This window comes from Colossoma macropomum, unplaced genomic scaffold (genome assembly GCF_904425465.1).
Source record: "Colossoma macropomum unplaced genomic scaffold, Colossoma_macropomum, whole genome shotgun sequence".
Taxonomy (NCBI): domain Eukaryota; kingdom Metazoa; phylum Chordata; class Actinopteri; order Characiformes; family Serrasalmidae; genus Colossoma; species Colossoma macropomum.
The window spans coordinates 34,326,811-34,343,563 of NW_023494801.1; the positions used below are offsets into that span (position 1 = coordinate 34,326,811).

At 42.4% G+C, this 16,753-nt stretch overlaps 1 protein-coding gene across 4 annotated transcripts in view; it reads left to right on the forward strand.

Annotated features, from left to right (window-relative positions):
- abcc1 (ATP-binding cassette, sub-family C (CFTR/MRP), member 1) overlaps positions 1 to 16,753 on the forward strand; it is a 68,923-nt gene that overhangs the window by 44,015 nt on the left and 8,155 nt on the right. Inside the window, exons 20-29 of one of the 4 annotated variants that reach the window (XM_036589240.1) lie at positions 1,665 to 1,706; positions 3,740 to 3,791; positions 4,743 to 4,878; positions 5,601 to 5,808; positions 6,798 to 7,108; positions 8,832 to 9,031; positions 10,805 to 10,931; positions 11,619 to 11,720; positions 14,236 to 14,301; positions 16,432 to 16,578. In XM_036589240.1, the coding sequence (XP_036445133.1) occupies positions 1,665 to 1,706; positions 3,740 to 3,791; positions 4,743 to 4,878; positions 5,601 to 5,808; positions 6,798 to 7,108; positions 8,832 to 9,031; positions 10,805 to 10,931; positions 11,619 to 11,720; positions 14,236 to 14,301; positions 16,432 to 16,578 (1,391 nt within the window). The remainder of the gene's footprint in view (positions 1 to 1,664; positions 1,707 to 3,739; positions 3,792 to 4,742; positions 4,879 to 5,600; positions 5,809 to 6,797; positions 7,109 to 8,831; positions 9,032 to 10,804; positions 10,932 to 11,618; positions 11,721 to 14,235; positions 14,302 to 16,431; positions 16,579 to 16,753) is intronic. The other 3 variants (XM_036589241.1, XM_036589242.1, XM_036589243.1) reach the window with 3 other exon arrangements.

Here is a 16,753-nt window from a genome sequence, read left to right on the forward strand (position 1 = left end):
TACAGTCTGTAACTGTAGAACTACAAAGTGCACCTATATAGTAAGTGGAGCTGATAAAATGGACAGTGAGTGTAGAAACAAGGAGGAAGGAGAAGGAAAAACCTACTTTACTTTTAATGTAAGTCAGTGGAACCAGACTTTTTTCCAAGTCATCTTGGACCGTTTCTTTTGATCCACTTATCATGAAACTTACACACAACGTAAAAGGCAACAGGCATTTTCACATTATGTCAACGGAGATACAAGGTTTTGTTCCGACAGCAGTGATTTGTACATACATACAGTATGTTTATGTTTGCCCACGCAGGAAATGCAACATGGGCGAAGGAGAAGGATGTAGAGCATTAAATCAAGAATTATATCAAAAACTGAACAGTATCTTTCCATTTTTCTACAGGAAATAAACCGCCAAATAAAAATAAAGTTACAGTACAGAAGACATTTGATATATGCACACCACTGACCACATCGGCATAAAATGTCCTGTTTTATATTTTGTTTTATTACGTTTTTTTTTTTTTATGTTTAATATTGTCTGCAGTTTTTAAAAGCAGTAAGCTGCTCAAAGCCTCATGTTACAGTGATTTTATCAGCTGTAAGGGGGGTTTACTCTACTTGCCTAACAGGGTCTTTGATAAAATCACTGTAAAGCTCAGCCACCTGTGACTTGCTGCTCTGTTTTGCACAAAAGCTCCATAGACGTCATTTATCATTTGTCTGACCTCCGGTTACGCCCCGCCTCCCTCTGTCTTTCATCTGCTTTCTTTTTATCTCACCTTTTTGAATCACCCGGCGTAAAATCCAAATACCCCCTGTGTGTCTGGCCGTCTGTGACAAATCGTCAACAAAGATTTCCGCTTTGACTTAAAGGCGAAGTCCGCCGATTTATTATTTTAAGTATTTTTTATTTTTTCTGCATTATTACATTGTTAACGTGTCAACAAAATCATTCAGAGTGGTTTGGCATGAAATGCTTCATTCCAGAGAAACTTACCGAGTCAGAACTGTTCACAGTGGTGGTGATAGGAACCAGACGTCCACCTCTAAAAGCTCCTCACAGAAAGTTACTACATGAAATGGTTATTAATGCGATGCGTGATGCCTGGGACGTTGTTTCACAGTAGGTTTGTGATAACATTTTTGGTCTAAAAGGTATTTTAATGAATTTATTTTGAATCAGTTCATGGTGGAATGATACAAGAAGGGTGTTGTAAGGCAAAATAGTCCCTGAAGAAAACTTAGTAAACTTATTTTTTTTTTAGCTTGACCACTATTTTACCATCAACGGTACATAAATATAAATATATACAAGCTCAGAAAACATGCATAGGCTCACTGGTGATTTTGGACAGTAAATAAACTGTTATATTTACCAAAAAAAGCTATATTTGCACTGTAGACATCAGGACGTCTGGTTCCTATCACCGCCACTGTAAAGAAATCCAAGTTTTGAATGAGTTTGTTTAAATCTCAACCAGACATTCTGAAGAATCAGTGGAATAACAGTAAAACAGTGCTGACAAAACTGATTCTCTGTGTATTTGTTTTACGTTTCTCCTGCTTGTGATTTCAGCTCTTTTCAGTCTCTTGTCTGCCGGTTTTAATGTCCTTATTTCCTTACATGCCTTCTTTCTGTCGTCCCTGTTCTCCTGTGTGCTGTTCAGAGGAGGGAGGCGAGCAGGAGGAGGAGTGTGGGCAGTCTGAAGGTTGGAGGGTCTTAATGTTCACCAGGACATAAAAGACACCATAGGGCTGCACGGGTGCATGCTTTGATGGCGTTTTGCACAAAGCCTGTGCTGTTGAGGTGTATTACTCACTCAGGCCTGGTTGAATGGGTGGTGGTCTTCCTGTCCCACCCCGTTAGCTGGTCACTGTTACGCATTCATAGGGTTACCATAGTCTTTTCACTGCGTTGTGTTAAGAACTGTAGATTTGGGTTCAGGCTGAGCTCTGACAACAAGCATGACCACATTTGCATATGACCACCCTATCAGCCTACAGCTTCTATAGCCCCTCCTGTTCAACCTAGCAATTTAGTATTGCTTGTTTAGCCTTTAGCTGTTTGACCCTGTCCCCTCAGCCTACAGCTGTTCAGCCACACCCTTTTTGCCATCAGCTTTTTAGCCCCATCCACTCAGCCTACAGCAGTGTAACCCCACCCACTGGGCCTACAGCAGTTTAGCACCACCCATTTTGCCAGCAGACGTTTAGCCCCACCCATCCAGTCTGCAGCAGTTTGGCCCCACCCACTTGGCCTACAGCCATTTAGCCCCACTCATCTTTCCAGCAGCTGTTTGGCCCCATCCACTCAGCCTGCAGCTGTTTAGCCCCACCTCTTTTGCCAGCTGATATTCAACTCCATTCACTCAGCTTGCAGCAGTTTAGCCCCACCCACTGAGCCTGCAGCTGTTTAGCCCCACCCATTTTGCCCCTGATGTTCAACCCCATTCACTCAGACTACAGCAGTTTAGCCCCACCTGCTCAGCCTGCAGCAGTTTAGCCCCACCTGCTCAGCCTGCAGCAGTTTAGCCCCACCTGCTCAGCCTGCAGCAGTTTAGCCCCACCCGCTCAGCCTGCAGCAGTTTAGCCCCACCCGCTCAGCCTGCAGCAGTTTAGCCCCACCCATTCAGTCTACAGCAGTGTAATCCCACCCACTAGGCCTACAGCAGTTCAGCCCACTCACTCAGCGCGCAGCACTTTAGCCCCACCCACTCAGTCTACAGCAGTGTAACCCCACCCACTAGGCCTACAGCAATTCAGCCCACTCAGCGTGCAGCACTTTAGCCCCACCCACTCAGTCAACAGCAGTTTAGCTCCACCTGCTCAGCTTACGGCAGTTTAGCCCCACCCACTCAGCCTGAGGAGTGTTGTTCCCGGCTCTCTTTAAGCAAATGGATCACTGCAGCTTCCAAAGGCTCCACACATCCTAAAGGAGTTTATTTTAACACCCTGAGGATTTCAGTCCTGACTTAACAGTTTGGTGCACATTTGGTCCTGGCGGCTTTTGGAATGAGGCCCAATACAGGACAGCCAATCAAATAATTTACAGACGGGGAGGGAAAGCGAATCCATTCATTTCGCCTGAGGAAATTAGATAATGGATTAATACTGGAACACTTGTACAACGTTTTGCTCCCAAACAAATATGAATACAGTATAACAGCAGAAGATTTTGCTGAGTCATACAGTTATGAAACACAGAAAAAATAAAGTACAGTTCTGCTGCCTTGTAGGATGTGTGGTAGTGACGTCATCAGCGTGACAGACTTCGCAGTCGGGTTTTGAGGAAACACAAAATAACTGAATTTCTGTCTTGTTTAAGTTGAACATGTTAATGTAAAAATGAATTGCGACTGTTTTGGTATGTAAAACCACTCATGTCTGATTCAAACACACAGTTACGCTTGATTTGCTCTGCTTAACTTGTTAAGATGCTGTTCTGCAACAAATAAGGGTTTGTATTGTTTCCATCTGTATGTGGTCAAATGCAGTCTGTGCTTGGTCTTGGGTGGAGCCGTTCCATGGACTGGCTTGATTTTGGTCATGAGATCTGATGAATGCATTATAAGGAAACAGCTGTCTGATAAATGAAACAGAGTTTGCAGCTTGGTGTAGCAGTGCTAGTGGGCACAGTCAGTGAGGATGTTGCTTACTAGTTCACTTAGTGCCTTGTAGGGTTGTGGAATGACCAGCGTGGTTTTTCTTTGTGATTGATGACCATGTTGAATCTTTGGTGCAGATGCGGTGCCACGGAAAACTCTGGAGAACGGAGGACCAGCGGCTCTGCTGAGGTGAGTCACTGTTGCAGAATTCACAGCTCCGGTCCTAAAGCTCAGCTCTAACTGCAAGGGAAAACAAACTAAACTTAAAAAAAAAACAGAATGAAAAGCTGTTTTGTTTGTCATGATTTTGTGTAAAACTTGGCCCTGATTGGGCAGAATATTGTCCCTGATTGGTCAGAAATTCCTCCCTTATTTGGTCAGGAACTCTGCCCTGATTGGTCTGAAACTGGGCCCTGATTGGGCGGAATTTTGTCCCTGATTGGTCAGGAATTCCTCCCCCATTTGGTCAGGAATGTCCCTAATTGTTCTGAAGCTCGCCCCTAATTGGGCAGTATCTCGCACCTGATTGGGCAGGAATTCCTCTCATATTTGGTCAGGAACTCGGCCCTGATTGTTCAGGAATTCCTCCCCTATTTGGTCAAGAACTCGGCCCTGATTGGTCTGAAGCTGGGCCCTGATTGGATGGAATCTTGTCCCTGATTGGTCAGGAATTCCTCCCCTATTTGGTCAGGAACTTGTCCCCGATTGATCTGAAGCTGGGCCCCGATTGGGCAGAAGCTTAGCTAGTCTGAATACAGTCTTGTCCCTGATTGGTCAGGAACTCCTCCCCTATTGGTCAGGAACTTATTAATAAACAGTAATTGGTCAGAAGCTCAGCCCTGATTGGGAAGAGGCTCAGCCCGTTTAAATAGCATCTCTTCCCCGATAGGCCAGAATCTCAGCCCTATTTGGGCAGTTTAAATATAAGCTTTCCCTGCTTGGTCACAATCTCTGGCGTGGTTGCATTGCATTAGTTGCCATGGTGATGTAGCTCAATTAGAAGTGATTCACTGTCGTGAGAGAAATCAAACTAAGCTTAAAGTAAACTAGATAAGCAAGAAAAGCTGCTTAGTGAAGGTGATCTGTTGCCTAATATTACCAATCGGTGCCAATAATGACGTGTTTGTGTTTGTGTTGTAGACAGAGCCAGAGCTCCTTAAACACATCTGGAACAGCGAAGCCCCCACAGAAAACTGAGAGTAACGACACCATCAAGAAGACCAAGTCTGCAGACGCTGCCAAACTGACCGAGGCAGACAAAGCCAACACAGGCAGGGTAAGAGTTCCCCAGTAACCACAATACGCCACAGCACTGTCACATCAAAACCACTGCGTTTACTGTTTTTAATTTGATTTCTATTTTACACCATGAGAAAACTCCAGCTGCTCTGTACACGAAACTAGATTTTAAAAAATATAATGCTGTGAAAAGCCTGAGCAGCTAATTTAGGACAGCTGATAGTCTCGTGGTCAGAAACTGAGTTAGAGGTTGCAGAACCGATTAAAAGGTTGCGTGAGGACAGTGGATCGTGGAGTTGGGCAGGAAAACTGAGGTGCAACGTCATTTATATACAGTATCTTAAAGTACGTATCAATGTTAAATTTTCAGCCAATCTATTTGAACAAAATATAAAACAAAAAGAAATGAGTTCATGGTATATTGTGCGTTGTGCCGTGATTATGGTGTTTATTTAATTTGATAATTAATTTTTGTTAAGATTTTTTTTAAATGTGTTTTATTTGATTATGAAAAATCAGCTGTGATTTCATGAGAAATTGACAGTTATATTAGTTGTTATAGTTGTTATATTAATGTACATTAAATCATCAGAGAATGTGTGCTTTGCTTGTAACAACTGTAAAAATAATGTGTGTAACCAAGATACTGTAATCTGTAAAGATTATGAATGTGGCATAAGATTATGAATTTGGTGTAACGTTAGTCGTTTTTTTAGCATGTCTGTGTTTAGAAAAAGGATTTGTTTGTGTGTCTTGTAGGTCAAATTTTCAGTGTTCTGGGAGTACATGAAGGCCATCGGCTTGTTCCTGTCCTTCATCAGCATCATCCTCTTCTTCTCTCACCATGTGGCGTCACTGGGTTCAAATTACTGGCTCAGCTTGTGGACGGACGACCCGGTCATTAACGGCACTCAGCCCTCCAGACAGATGCGACTCGGAGTTTACGGAGCTTTGGGCCTCTCACAAGGTCACAATAAATATCTTTTAATAGAAATTTTAGGCCTTAAAGCTAAAACGTAGACTAGGAGTCACAACCTAAATGTTCCTTTGAACAAAAATCAAACCACTTTGGGAGCCACAACGTTTATGTTGATTTAATTAAAGTAACATTTTACCATCCGGGCTGTAAACATGTCTCAGTATGTGCTAATAGACTAGTATAGGCTAAAAAATATAAATGAATAATATCAACCACCACTGTGGACGAATCTGACTCGGTCAGTTTCTCTAGAACGGAGCGTTTCACACCAAACCAGTCTGAACTGCCCTGTTTACATCTGAGTCATTTAATTATTCAGAATTTCTTAACTCGGTGGAGCTGCCCTTTAGGTGCTGTTAAAAGGAAAGGTGATGTAACACAGTGGTAAACGTTCTCCTGTCGCAAATGTTTTGGCCAACAATGTTGGCATTGTTGTGCTGGTCTGAGTGGATCAGACACAGCAGTGCTGCTGGAGTTTTTAAACACCTCAGTGTCACTGCTGGACTGAGAATAGTCCACCAACCAAAAATATCCAGCCAACAGTGTCCTGTGGGCAGCGTCCTGTGACCACTGATGAAGGACTAGAGGATGACCAACACAGACTGTGCAGCAGCAGATGAGCTATCGTCTCTGACTTTACATCTACAAGGTGGACTGACAAGGTAGGAGTGTCTAATAGAGTGGACAGTGAGTGGACACAGTGTTTAAAAACTTCAGCAGCACTGCTGTCTGATCCACTCGTACCAGCACAACACACACTAACACACCACCACCACGTCAGTGTTACTGCAGTGCTGAGAATGATCCACCACCCAAATAGTACCTGCTCTGTGAGGGTCCATGGGGGTCCTGACCACTGAAGAACAGGGTAAAAGGGGGCTACCAAAGTATGCCTGATGTTTCTAGGATTCTACTGTACAGTAGCTTTTCTGTTTATTTGTTCCTGTTGTTTACTCTGTTCTGTCCGTTTCTCTCAGGCGTTGCCGTCTTCTGCTACTCCATCTCCGTCTCCATCGGTGGAATCCTGGCCTCGCGCTATCTGCACGAGACGATGCTCTATAACGTCCTGCGGTCACCCATGTCCTTCTTCGAGCGGACGCCTAGCGGTAACCTGGTCAACCGCTTCGCTAAAGAAATGGACACCATCGACTCAGTTATTCCGAACATCATTAAGATGTTTATGGGCTCCATGTTTAACGTTCTGGGCTCCTGTGCGGTCATCCTCATCGCCACTCCACTGGTGGCCATCATCATCCCTCCTCTGGGGCTGTTCTACTTCTTTGTGCAGGTCGGTCAGCGTGAAGCTTGTAGCATCGTGTGATTGTGGGACACGTGGCTGTCGGGTGGAGATTTCTCCATAGAAATTCAGTCTTGTCCAACTAAATATTGGTTTTGACCGCATGGCTACCAACTGGTTTAGAAATTATCTGTCCAGTAGACAGCAATGTGTGGCCCTGGGACAAAGTAAATCAGAGCTACTACTGGTAACTAAGGGAGTCCCTCAAGGTTCGGTCCTCAGACCAGTATGATTTAATATTTATATTAATGACGTTTCCTCCTCAGTTGTTGATTGTAAGGTACATTTACATGCCGATGACACCGTTTTGTGCTGCTCGACTGACTATGTTGGCGCTGCAGTGGAAAAACCTTTCTTTCACTGCCTTACAATCAGCTTTTTACAATCATAAACTAGTCTTAAATGTTGAGAAAACTAAATTTATGCTGTTTTCCAGAGCTTCTAATATTGATTGTAGCACTTATAAAATCACAGCCCTGATTTTATAATCTGACATTGAAAGAATCAGTGAGTACAAATAACTTGGCATATGGCAAGACGATGCACTTTGAAACACCATATTAACACCATATTAAATATTAGTATTAATTGTTCTCGTGTAAACTTCGGCAAAAACTTGGCTTCGTGTATCGAAACAATGTATGTTTCCCAAAGCACACAAGGAAGAAGACTGTTACAGCAACACTGTTGTCCACCCTGGATGCATCTGTTTTGTATTTGTAAAGGGCAATTACACCAGTTTTTCAGAGATTCCTACGTAATTCAGGTGTTTTAAAAAAAAAAACTTGCTGCAGGTCCTGCTAAGTCATCACTGCATCTGAGATGCTGTTCAGAAACTAGTTATATAACTCAGTTCCAGGTACTTAAAGGAGAACTCCACCATTTTTTTAGAAAATTATGCATAATTCAGTGTGTGAGATGTAAACAGAGAGATTCAGAGAGGTTTGGTGTGAAATGGTTCAGATGTCTTTACAGTGGTGGTGATAGGAACCAGGGGTCGCCATGACTACAACACACATACAGACATTTTATTTACTATCCAGAACCACCAGTGAACCTACACGAGTCTTCTGAGTGTATATGGAATGTTGATGATGGAAAATAGTGGAAAATCTGAAATAATAAGTTTTCTTTGGGGACTATTTTGCCTCACAGCACCCTGCATGTTATGTATCCCTTCACCATGAAAGGATTTTAAGGCCAAAATCTTCTCAGAACTGTCATAAAACAGTGTCTCAGTCATCAGGCAGTGAATTCATAACCATCTCATGTAGTAACTTTCTGTGAGGGAGCTTTTAGAGGTGGACGTCTGGTTCCTATCACCACCACTGTGAACAGTTCTGACTCGGTCAGTTTCTCTAGAACAGAGCGTTTCACACCAAACCACTCTGAATGACTCAGTTTCCATCTTGCCCACTTAATTATGTAGAAATTTTAAACATCATCTAACAAAGCTGAGAATTCATAGACTTTTCATTTATTTATGTCTCACACATTTTGAATGCATTTTATGTTGATTAAATTAATTGATAATAACAAATCAATAAGTGCTTATTGATCTGAAATGCATTCTGACTTATCTTGTGCCAGTGTTGTTGGTTTGACTTAAAATTGGTATCAATATCAGTCGAAAAATACCTCATAATAAATCCTTTGAATGACTTACTTAGACCGTTTTTCTCAGCTTGCTAACATCATATTGTGTGTGTTGCAGCGTTTCTACGTGGCGTCGTCGCGGCAGCTGAAGCGTCTGGAGTCCGTGAGCCGCTCTCCGGTTTACACACACTTTAATGAGACGCTGCTGGGCACCAGCGTTATCCGTGCGTTCGGGGAGCAGCGCCGCTTCATCGGAGAGAGTGACTCTAGAGTGGACCACAACCAGAAGGCCTATTACCCCAGCATCGTCGCCAACAGGTCTGAGGATACACTCTACACTACTTATTAACACTGTCTGAGGTCAACGAAACTAGGCAAAAATGTGTCTTCATTGAAAAACATACTTAAAAACGCAGCAATGAGTGCTTCATGATGTGCGTAGTTAAAACAGTACAACAGCATTGAAGGGGCCATATCATGGAAAACCAAAGTGTCTGTACTTTAAAAGGAAAATAAATAAAATAAAAGCTTTTGATAAACCATGTAAACTTTGTTACAAGTCTCAAAACATACCATTCACTCTCAAAACTGAGTGGCCTAAATGGCCCATTTTGAATCCATTGGTTTTGTGATTACACACAATTCAGTGCATTTGCATTTATTCACCTATTCAGCCTACAGCAGTTTAGCTCCGCCTATTCATGCTGAAGTTATAAGGGGTGTTTCACCCCAGACTGATTTTTTTGAATAACGCACATTACAGCGCAGCCAATCAGAACAGATATGATTTGCATATTGCTGCTGTTGGAACAGAACCTCGTATCTCCAAAATGGTAACTTTACAGGAGGAGGAAAAAACCTACTTTACTTTTAATGTAAGTCAATGGAACCAGACTTTTTACCAAGTCATTTTAGGCCAGTTCTGTTGGTCTGTTCATCATGAAGTTTACACAAAATGTAAAGGCAAACAGGCGTTTTCAGATTATGACAAAAACTGAAAAACGACAAAAATGGAGATACAAGGTTTTGTAAGGAGTCTTAAAGGCACAGTAACAAAAACAGCCTGTTTAATTCTACGGAATAAAGTGAGGCTGGAAATACTCTTATAAAATGAATAAGGGCCGTTTTCAGTACATAAAACCCACAAAAATCATGTAAGTGTGACTTCAGGAGAACAAGGTCGTACGAGAAAGTCAGATATGAGCCCTTTAATGCAACAGCGTATAGCAAAAAAAACCTGAAATGAAATTAAAATTAAAGAGCCAAGTAATAAAAGGACAACTCAAGAGATAAAGATCAAAACGCTAACATTGATGAAATATACACACTTACGAGATCTTCAAGGGTTCACCTTTTTGAAAATGGTTCTATACAGTGCCAAGAAGGTTCTTCTAGTGTTGCGAGATTGACGTTGTAACAATAGCAAACCATTTTCAAAAAGGTGGTATATAGAACCATATACAACACATTTTCCATCAATCAGGAACCATTTCACCCTGCGAAGAACCATTTAAGCATGAAATAGAACCATTCCCTTTACTAAAGAACCCTTGCAGAACCATGTTTTCTAAGCGTGCAACATTATATGTAAACAGGGGATGTAACAGTGCAGCGTGTCGTATCAAATTGCATCGCAGCATATCCTTTTGTATTGTATTGCATTGACTTGTATCGATGTATCATAACTTGCGCATATATATATATATATATATATATATATGTTTTCACAGCTTTTACAGCTTTTTTCTGTATATTTTGTAACGTTAAATGCTTTAATAAGCTGAAAACCTCAGCATACTGACATAAGGGCATTTTTTTTTAGCTTCTTATTTTTGCTGTACCAAAAAAACTGAAGTTGAGACACTGCTGTATCGTGCTGTATCAATTTATACGTTTTATAAGTTGTTACGGCCTTAATGTTTACATTTTACACAATATTCAAACATAAAGGATAATAAATAATACATAAGGGAAACATAAAGGGTTTAAGGCCCTTTTCTGCGGTCATGAATGGTCACTGATAGAAGCGGAGCCGTGTGGATTATGATCACTGATAGAGGTCACTATATTCTAATGTGTTTGTGTGTGCAGGTGGTTGGCTGTGCGTTTGGAGTTTGTGGGAAACTGTATCGTGACGTTCGCTGCACTGTTTGCTGTGATGGCCAGAGACAGTCTGAGTCCAGGCCTTATGGGACTGTCCATCTCCTACGCCCTGCAGGTCCTACACCTACCGTATACAGCACACATACATCAGTCATACTGTAACCGGAGAAGAAGAAAATACATAAAGGATGTTTTTGTTTCTGATCACACAAACCCAACAGTAACTTTTCATCAAATTTAAATGATTAAGATTAGATTTAGTGACCGTTATTAGTCCCACAACGGGGAAAATTCCACCTCTGCATTTAACCCATCCGTGCAGTGAAACACCACACACACACTAGGGAGCAGTGAGCATGCTTGCCCGGAGTGGCGGGTAGCCCTATCCACAGCACCCAGGGAGCAGCTGGGGGGTTAGGTGCCTTGCACAAGTGCACTTCAGTCATGTACTGTCGGCTCAGGGGATCGAGCTGGCGACGTTACGGTCACAAGGCTGGTTCCCTAACCTCCAGCCCACGACTGCCCCACAACAATATCTAAAATATCTGCTCTTCTGCTTACAGATGTGGTATCGATTGACAGATTCTGCTCTATCCGCACAGTTTCTCCACTGTTTCAGTGATCAGAAATAATTCATATAAAATGACAGCTTTGTTTTATTACTACTCAATTACTGTGACTTCTAAAGGGTAAATCAGACCAAAGCTAACATGGAAGATAACATAAACCAGAGCTGTCCGGTTCCTAGGTTTTTACTGGGCTTCTAACGCGCTCTGACTCTCGTCTCCGTCTCTTCTCGCAGGTGACCGCGTCTCTGAACTGGCTGGTGCGGATGTCCTCTGAGCTGGAGACCAACATTGTGGCGGTGGAGAAAGTGAAGGAGTATGGAGACACTGAGAAAGAGGTAAGTAGAGCAGAGAACCGAAAATAGAAATCGAAATTTGACAAAAAACGTTTTGAAGCACCCCTAAAGTCGACATTTAAAAGACAGAAAATGAAGGTTGATATTGTTTTTCTGTATTATTTTTATGCCCAAAAAACTCTGTAATCGTCAACACTCACAAGGGATTAGCATATATGAATATGCATGATGCAAATCGTGAACTCCCCGCCCCTTCACCCTGTACTCTACACGCTGTCTCTGTGGGCGGTTTACACCTTACATCCGTATGCGTTTTTGGAGATCGGATCATGTTTGGATTTCACTTGACCGCATGGCAGGCCAGGTGTGAACACCTTCAGGATGCACTGACTACGGTGGTGATCAGACAGGCATTTTGACTGCGTTTAACTCAAATGTAAACATGGGTTTTCGTTATGTACAGTTATGTGAGCGGAAATGCGTCTGCTGGGTGCTGACTACCTGCTGAGAGATCAGATTTTTAGACTATAAAAATATAGGTGATTCTTGAAGCTGGAGTTCCCAAACAAAGAGCCTTCTGATGAAAACGTCCAGGCCAAATTCTGTCCTCTTCTGTCGTAACAAGGAAAAGAGAAAACACAAGAGAAATGGAAACAGATGTGTTGATATGCTTTTTACACAGGAACAGTTTCATCTGGTCACACTGGGGACTCGTTTTAGTGAAAAGAGTAAATGGAATCCGCCCAAAGTTCATCCGGACACAATCTGGATGTAAAGTATGTCAATGCGAGGTGTAAACAGGCTCTACAATCCAGATGAGGAGCGGAAACAGCGCCTACACTCTAACTGTAATAATCAGAAAGGTTCTATCTTTGTCACTGAGCTTCCCTCACTCAGATTCGAGTCTTTGTCCTCTAAACTTGTCAGTGAGTCAGAATTCATGGTGGTTTAACCTTCTTGCTAAGCTAACGTTAGCCTTTGGTGCTACAAAGGCTACGTTCACACAGCAGGTAAAAGTGGCCCAAATCTGATCTTTTTCCTCATATGTGATTCAGATGTGAGTCTGTGTGAACAGATAAACACACTGAATCTGACATTTTCAATTCCGATTTGAGACGCTTTCATATGTGAAACTGAAATCCGATTTGTGTCCGATATTCAGCAGTGCGACTCTGTCTGAACAGCCAGATTGGAATTCATGCCACTTTTACGTCAATCCAGCTCCACATTCGTCATAATTTCACACTGCTGAGACTCAGAAACATTTAGGCTGATATTTCTGTACAAAAATTAGAAGAAACGTTCAAAGAGGTTTTCAATGAAACTGCCGATCGCGGCCGAAGGAGACCGAGGTTAAGGCGTCAAAAAAAGTTTAAAGAATCCGAGGAGCCAAAGAAGTGACCGCGCCCTTTTTACGGCGAGCTGAACACATTCTGGGTGATGAGCCCAGCTGTCAGTCAGTGAAGCTTCATGATGGCTCCTGTGATGCTGGTGAAGATGAAGCTGATCCTCCGGGAGTGACTGGCGTTCGTTGGCGGTCGTGATTGTTTCCCTCTGGATGAGCCGTGAAGCAGCGTGACGCTCTGTTCTTTAGTGCATGTGGGTCAGTTTAGGAGCTGATCTGTTCAGACTGATGATACAGTTCACATTTAAAAGATAATGTGAACAAAAAATCATATTGGCTGAGAAAATCAGATTTGGGCCACTTTTACCTGCTGTGTGAATTTAGCCTTAGTTATAAATTCAAATTGATTTAAACTCCACACACAAAAAACTCTGCCTGGTGCTAGAAAGGCTAGATTAGATTGAGGAGGAATATCCGTTTGACAGTGTTGTCATTTTTTAATTTTAAGTTAATTTGCGTTCTGTAGCTGTAAGCAAGTTTTCTGTCCCCACATCATAATCCTCTCATTAGCATATCGCTACTGTCAGGAAAAAAACCCTCGTATCTCCATTTTTGTTGTTTTTCAGTTTTTGACATAATTTGAAAATGCCTGTTACTGTTTACATCGTGTGTGAACTTCATGACTAATGGACCAAAACAAACGGCCCAGAAAGTCTGGTTCCATTGACTTACATTAAGTATGTTTTTCCTTCTCCTGTAAAGTTACCATTTTGGAGATGCGAGGTTTTTTCAGGTGTACTGAGAAGGCCTGTGTTTACAATGGAAGAATATGAACGCTGCGCTTTAGTAGCACATTTGATACGAATATCAGACTATATAATCATAATAAGATGAGTCAATCATTTGAAAAACACATTTTTGAGCGCGTTAAGTATTTAAACACGGATTACGACTGAGGTCGAAGTGTTGACGGTGGTGAAGTTGCATCCTAAAACTTTATCCATCTGTTTCCCAGCTGCTGTGCTCTCAGACAGTGTGGGAGGTTTATGGTGTCAGAGGAGAAGTAGTGATACTTTGTTGTGTGTATAAGCTGAGCGCCCTCTTGTGGGCATAAATGACTTGGCATTTTCTGCTATGACAGTCTACTTACACCAGTCAGGCATAACATCATGACCACCTCCTTGTTTCTATGCTCATTGTCCATTATATCAGCTCCACTTACTATATAGGTACCCTGTTCTTCAGTGGTCAGGACCCCCGCGGACCCTCACAGAGCAGGTACTATTTGGGTGGTGAATCATTCTCAGCACTGCAGTAACACTGACGTGGTGGTGGTGTGTTAGGGTGTGTTGTGCTGGTACGAGTGGATCAGATACAGCAGTGCTGTGGACACAGTGTTTAAAAACTCCAGCAACACTGCTGTGTCTGATCCACTCAGACCAGCGCAACACACACTAACTTATAATGTTATGTTATAATGTTATGCCTGATCAGTGTATTTCTTTTGCATCTTGAAAAATAAGTTTCACTGGGGAATTTTTTAAATTGCTGAGGGCTTTGAGCGTGTGTGTGCTGCGAGTGCTGTTCATGATTAGGGACAGCTTGTTCCAAATCACAGCAGGACGGTTGCGTGTGCTGTGGGCATGACTCAAGTCTTTAATAAGAGCTTGTTTCCTCTTGTGTTGTTCTTAATCCTAATGTTTGTGACCATTGCAGATTGAGTGTGATGTACTGTTTAATTTTTAATATGTTTTTAATATATGTAATGTGTTTCTGAGCTACTCCGGTTTCCTCCCACAGTCCGAAAACATGCAGTCAGGCCAATTGGACGTGCTAAATTGCCCCTAGGTGTGAGTGGGAGTGTGTGTGTGAATGTGTATGTCTGTCTGTCGACCTGTCCAGGGTGTATCCAGCACCCCACCGCGACCCAGAAGGATAAGCAGTTTAGATGATGGATGGATGGATGGATGGATGTGTTTCTGAGCAAATGCTTGATCTGTGTTATTGAATGAAGAAAGTCATTGTGCTGTAGTTTTCTTCACTGTCACCAGTGAGGACACAGTCATTTTGTAGGAGGCGACATTCCTAAATAAGGAACTCGGGGTCAGTCCTGTTTGGCCCGCGAAATTGTTTTAATTTCTATTAATATTAGCCCATTTCACCATGAACTGCACTACAGTTCCCAGCATGCACTGCAACATTTGTGCTTCTAACCCCTCCCCAACAACGATCTTTGGGACAGCACCACAAAAACACACAAAAAAGGATGCCAGGTGTCCAGTTCAAGCGAATGGGCAGTTTTAAAAATCCTTCTGTGCATTGAAGACATTTAAAGAGGTTGATCTGCAGCCAATGTGGTCTGTTGTTTTATATAAAATTATTTGTTTATATTTAAAAATATTTTTGAATCGTTGAAGTATTTAGCCTATTTTTTACTGTTGTAGTTTTGACATATTTTGAACGTACAGTGGCCAGTTGGGGTCATGACAAAATGTTAAGTAAAACTAAAAACACAGCTGGCCCACGGAGATTTTCTAATATGGCCCGTGTAGTGGGTGAGTTTGACACCCCTGATCTAAGCAGTTGCTCTCGGTGGGGTAAAATAAGCTGATACATTTCGCTGTATGTATAATTTCCCTCCGAATGTCATCAGATCCTCTCGTTATGGATTGTTATTGGGGAGTTTTAAGAGTTCTGCATGATTCAGTGTGTGAGATGTAAACAGAGAGATTCAGAGTGGTTTGGTGTGAAATGGTTCAGATGTCTTTACAGTGGTGGTGATAGGAACCAGGGGTCGCCATGACTACAACACAGATATAGACATTTTATTTACTGTCCAGAACCACCAGTGAACCTACACGAGTCTTCTGAGTTTATATGGAATTTCTTCTTTAAGGAGGCAAAATATGACTTGCTTACACTGCTGGGCGCTGAACTGACACCATAGGATCGGTGACCTCAAGCAGGCTTTGTCCAGTGTGGTGGTTAAGAGGCTTTGGCAGGTTTAGTGGACAGTTTGAAGATCTGGGTGTTATATAACAGACAGCACAATGGACACAGGACATACTAGTGGACTTCTGACATGAAACATTTATAACAGAAGCCTTTGGGCAACTGTTACAGATACAGTACATAAAGATTAGCTTGAAAACTTTTACAGTATTCATGCAGAACAGTGGTTACCGGCCTTAGTAGTGGAGATCCAGCTTCCTGTGGACTGTAGTTCAAACCAGTCTGCCACACCTCATCAGAAGTCCTTAATTGGCTGGATCAGATACATTAGAGTCAGGTAAGGTGGTGATGCAGGTTGGAGCTGAGCTCTATAGGAAGGTAGATGTCCAGAAGGAGAGCTGCTGACTTGTCTCCTGTTAAATTGGTGTCTGATCAGCAGGGCTGTATTTTCCTCAGGCTGAATGGAAGCTGGAGCAGACCTCTGTTCCTGCCGGCTGGCCCACTGCTGGACACATCGAGATCCATGAATTCGGCCTGCGGTACCGAGAGGACCTGGAGCTCGCCATCCATGACATCACCGTCAACATCCAGGGAGGAGAGAAGGTGGGAGGAGCCGCCGCTGTTTGGGCCTGACTGACTTATCATAGAGAAGAATTCACACCAAATTCAAACGCAGACACTACAGTGGAACAAACGCCGTGCACACGATTTCACTTTCCACAGTGACGTGTGGAATAAGTGCCAAAATGAAAAAGATTTATTACATTTTTAACTCACT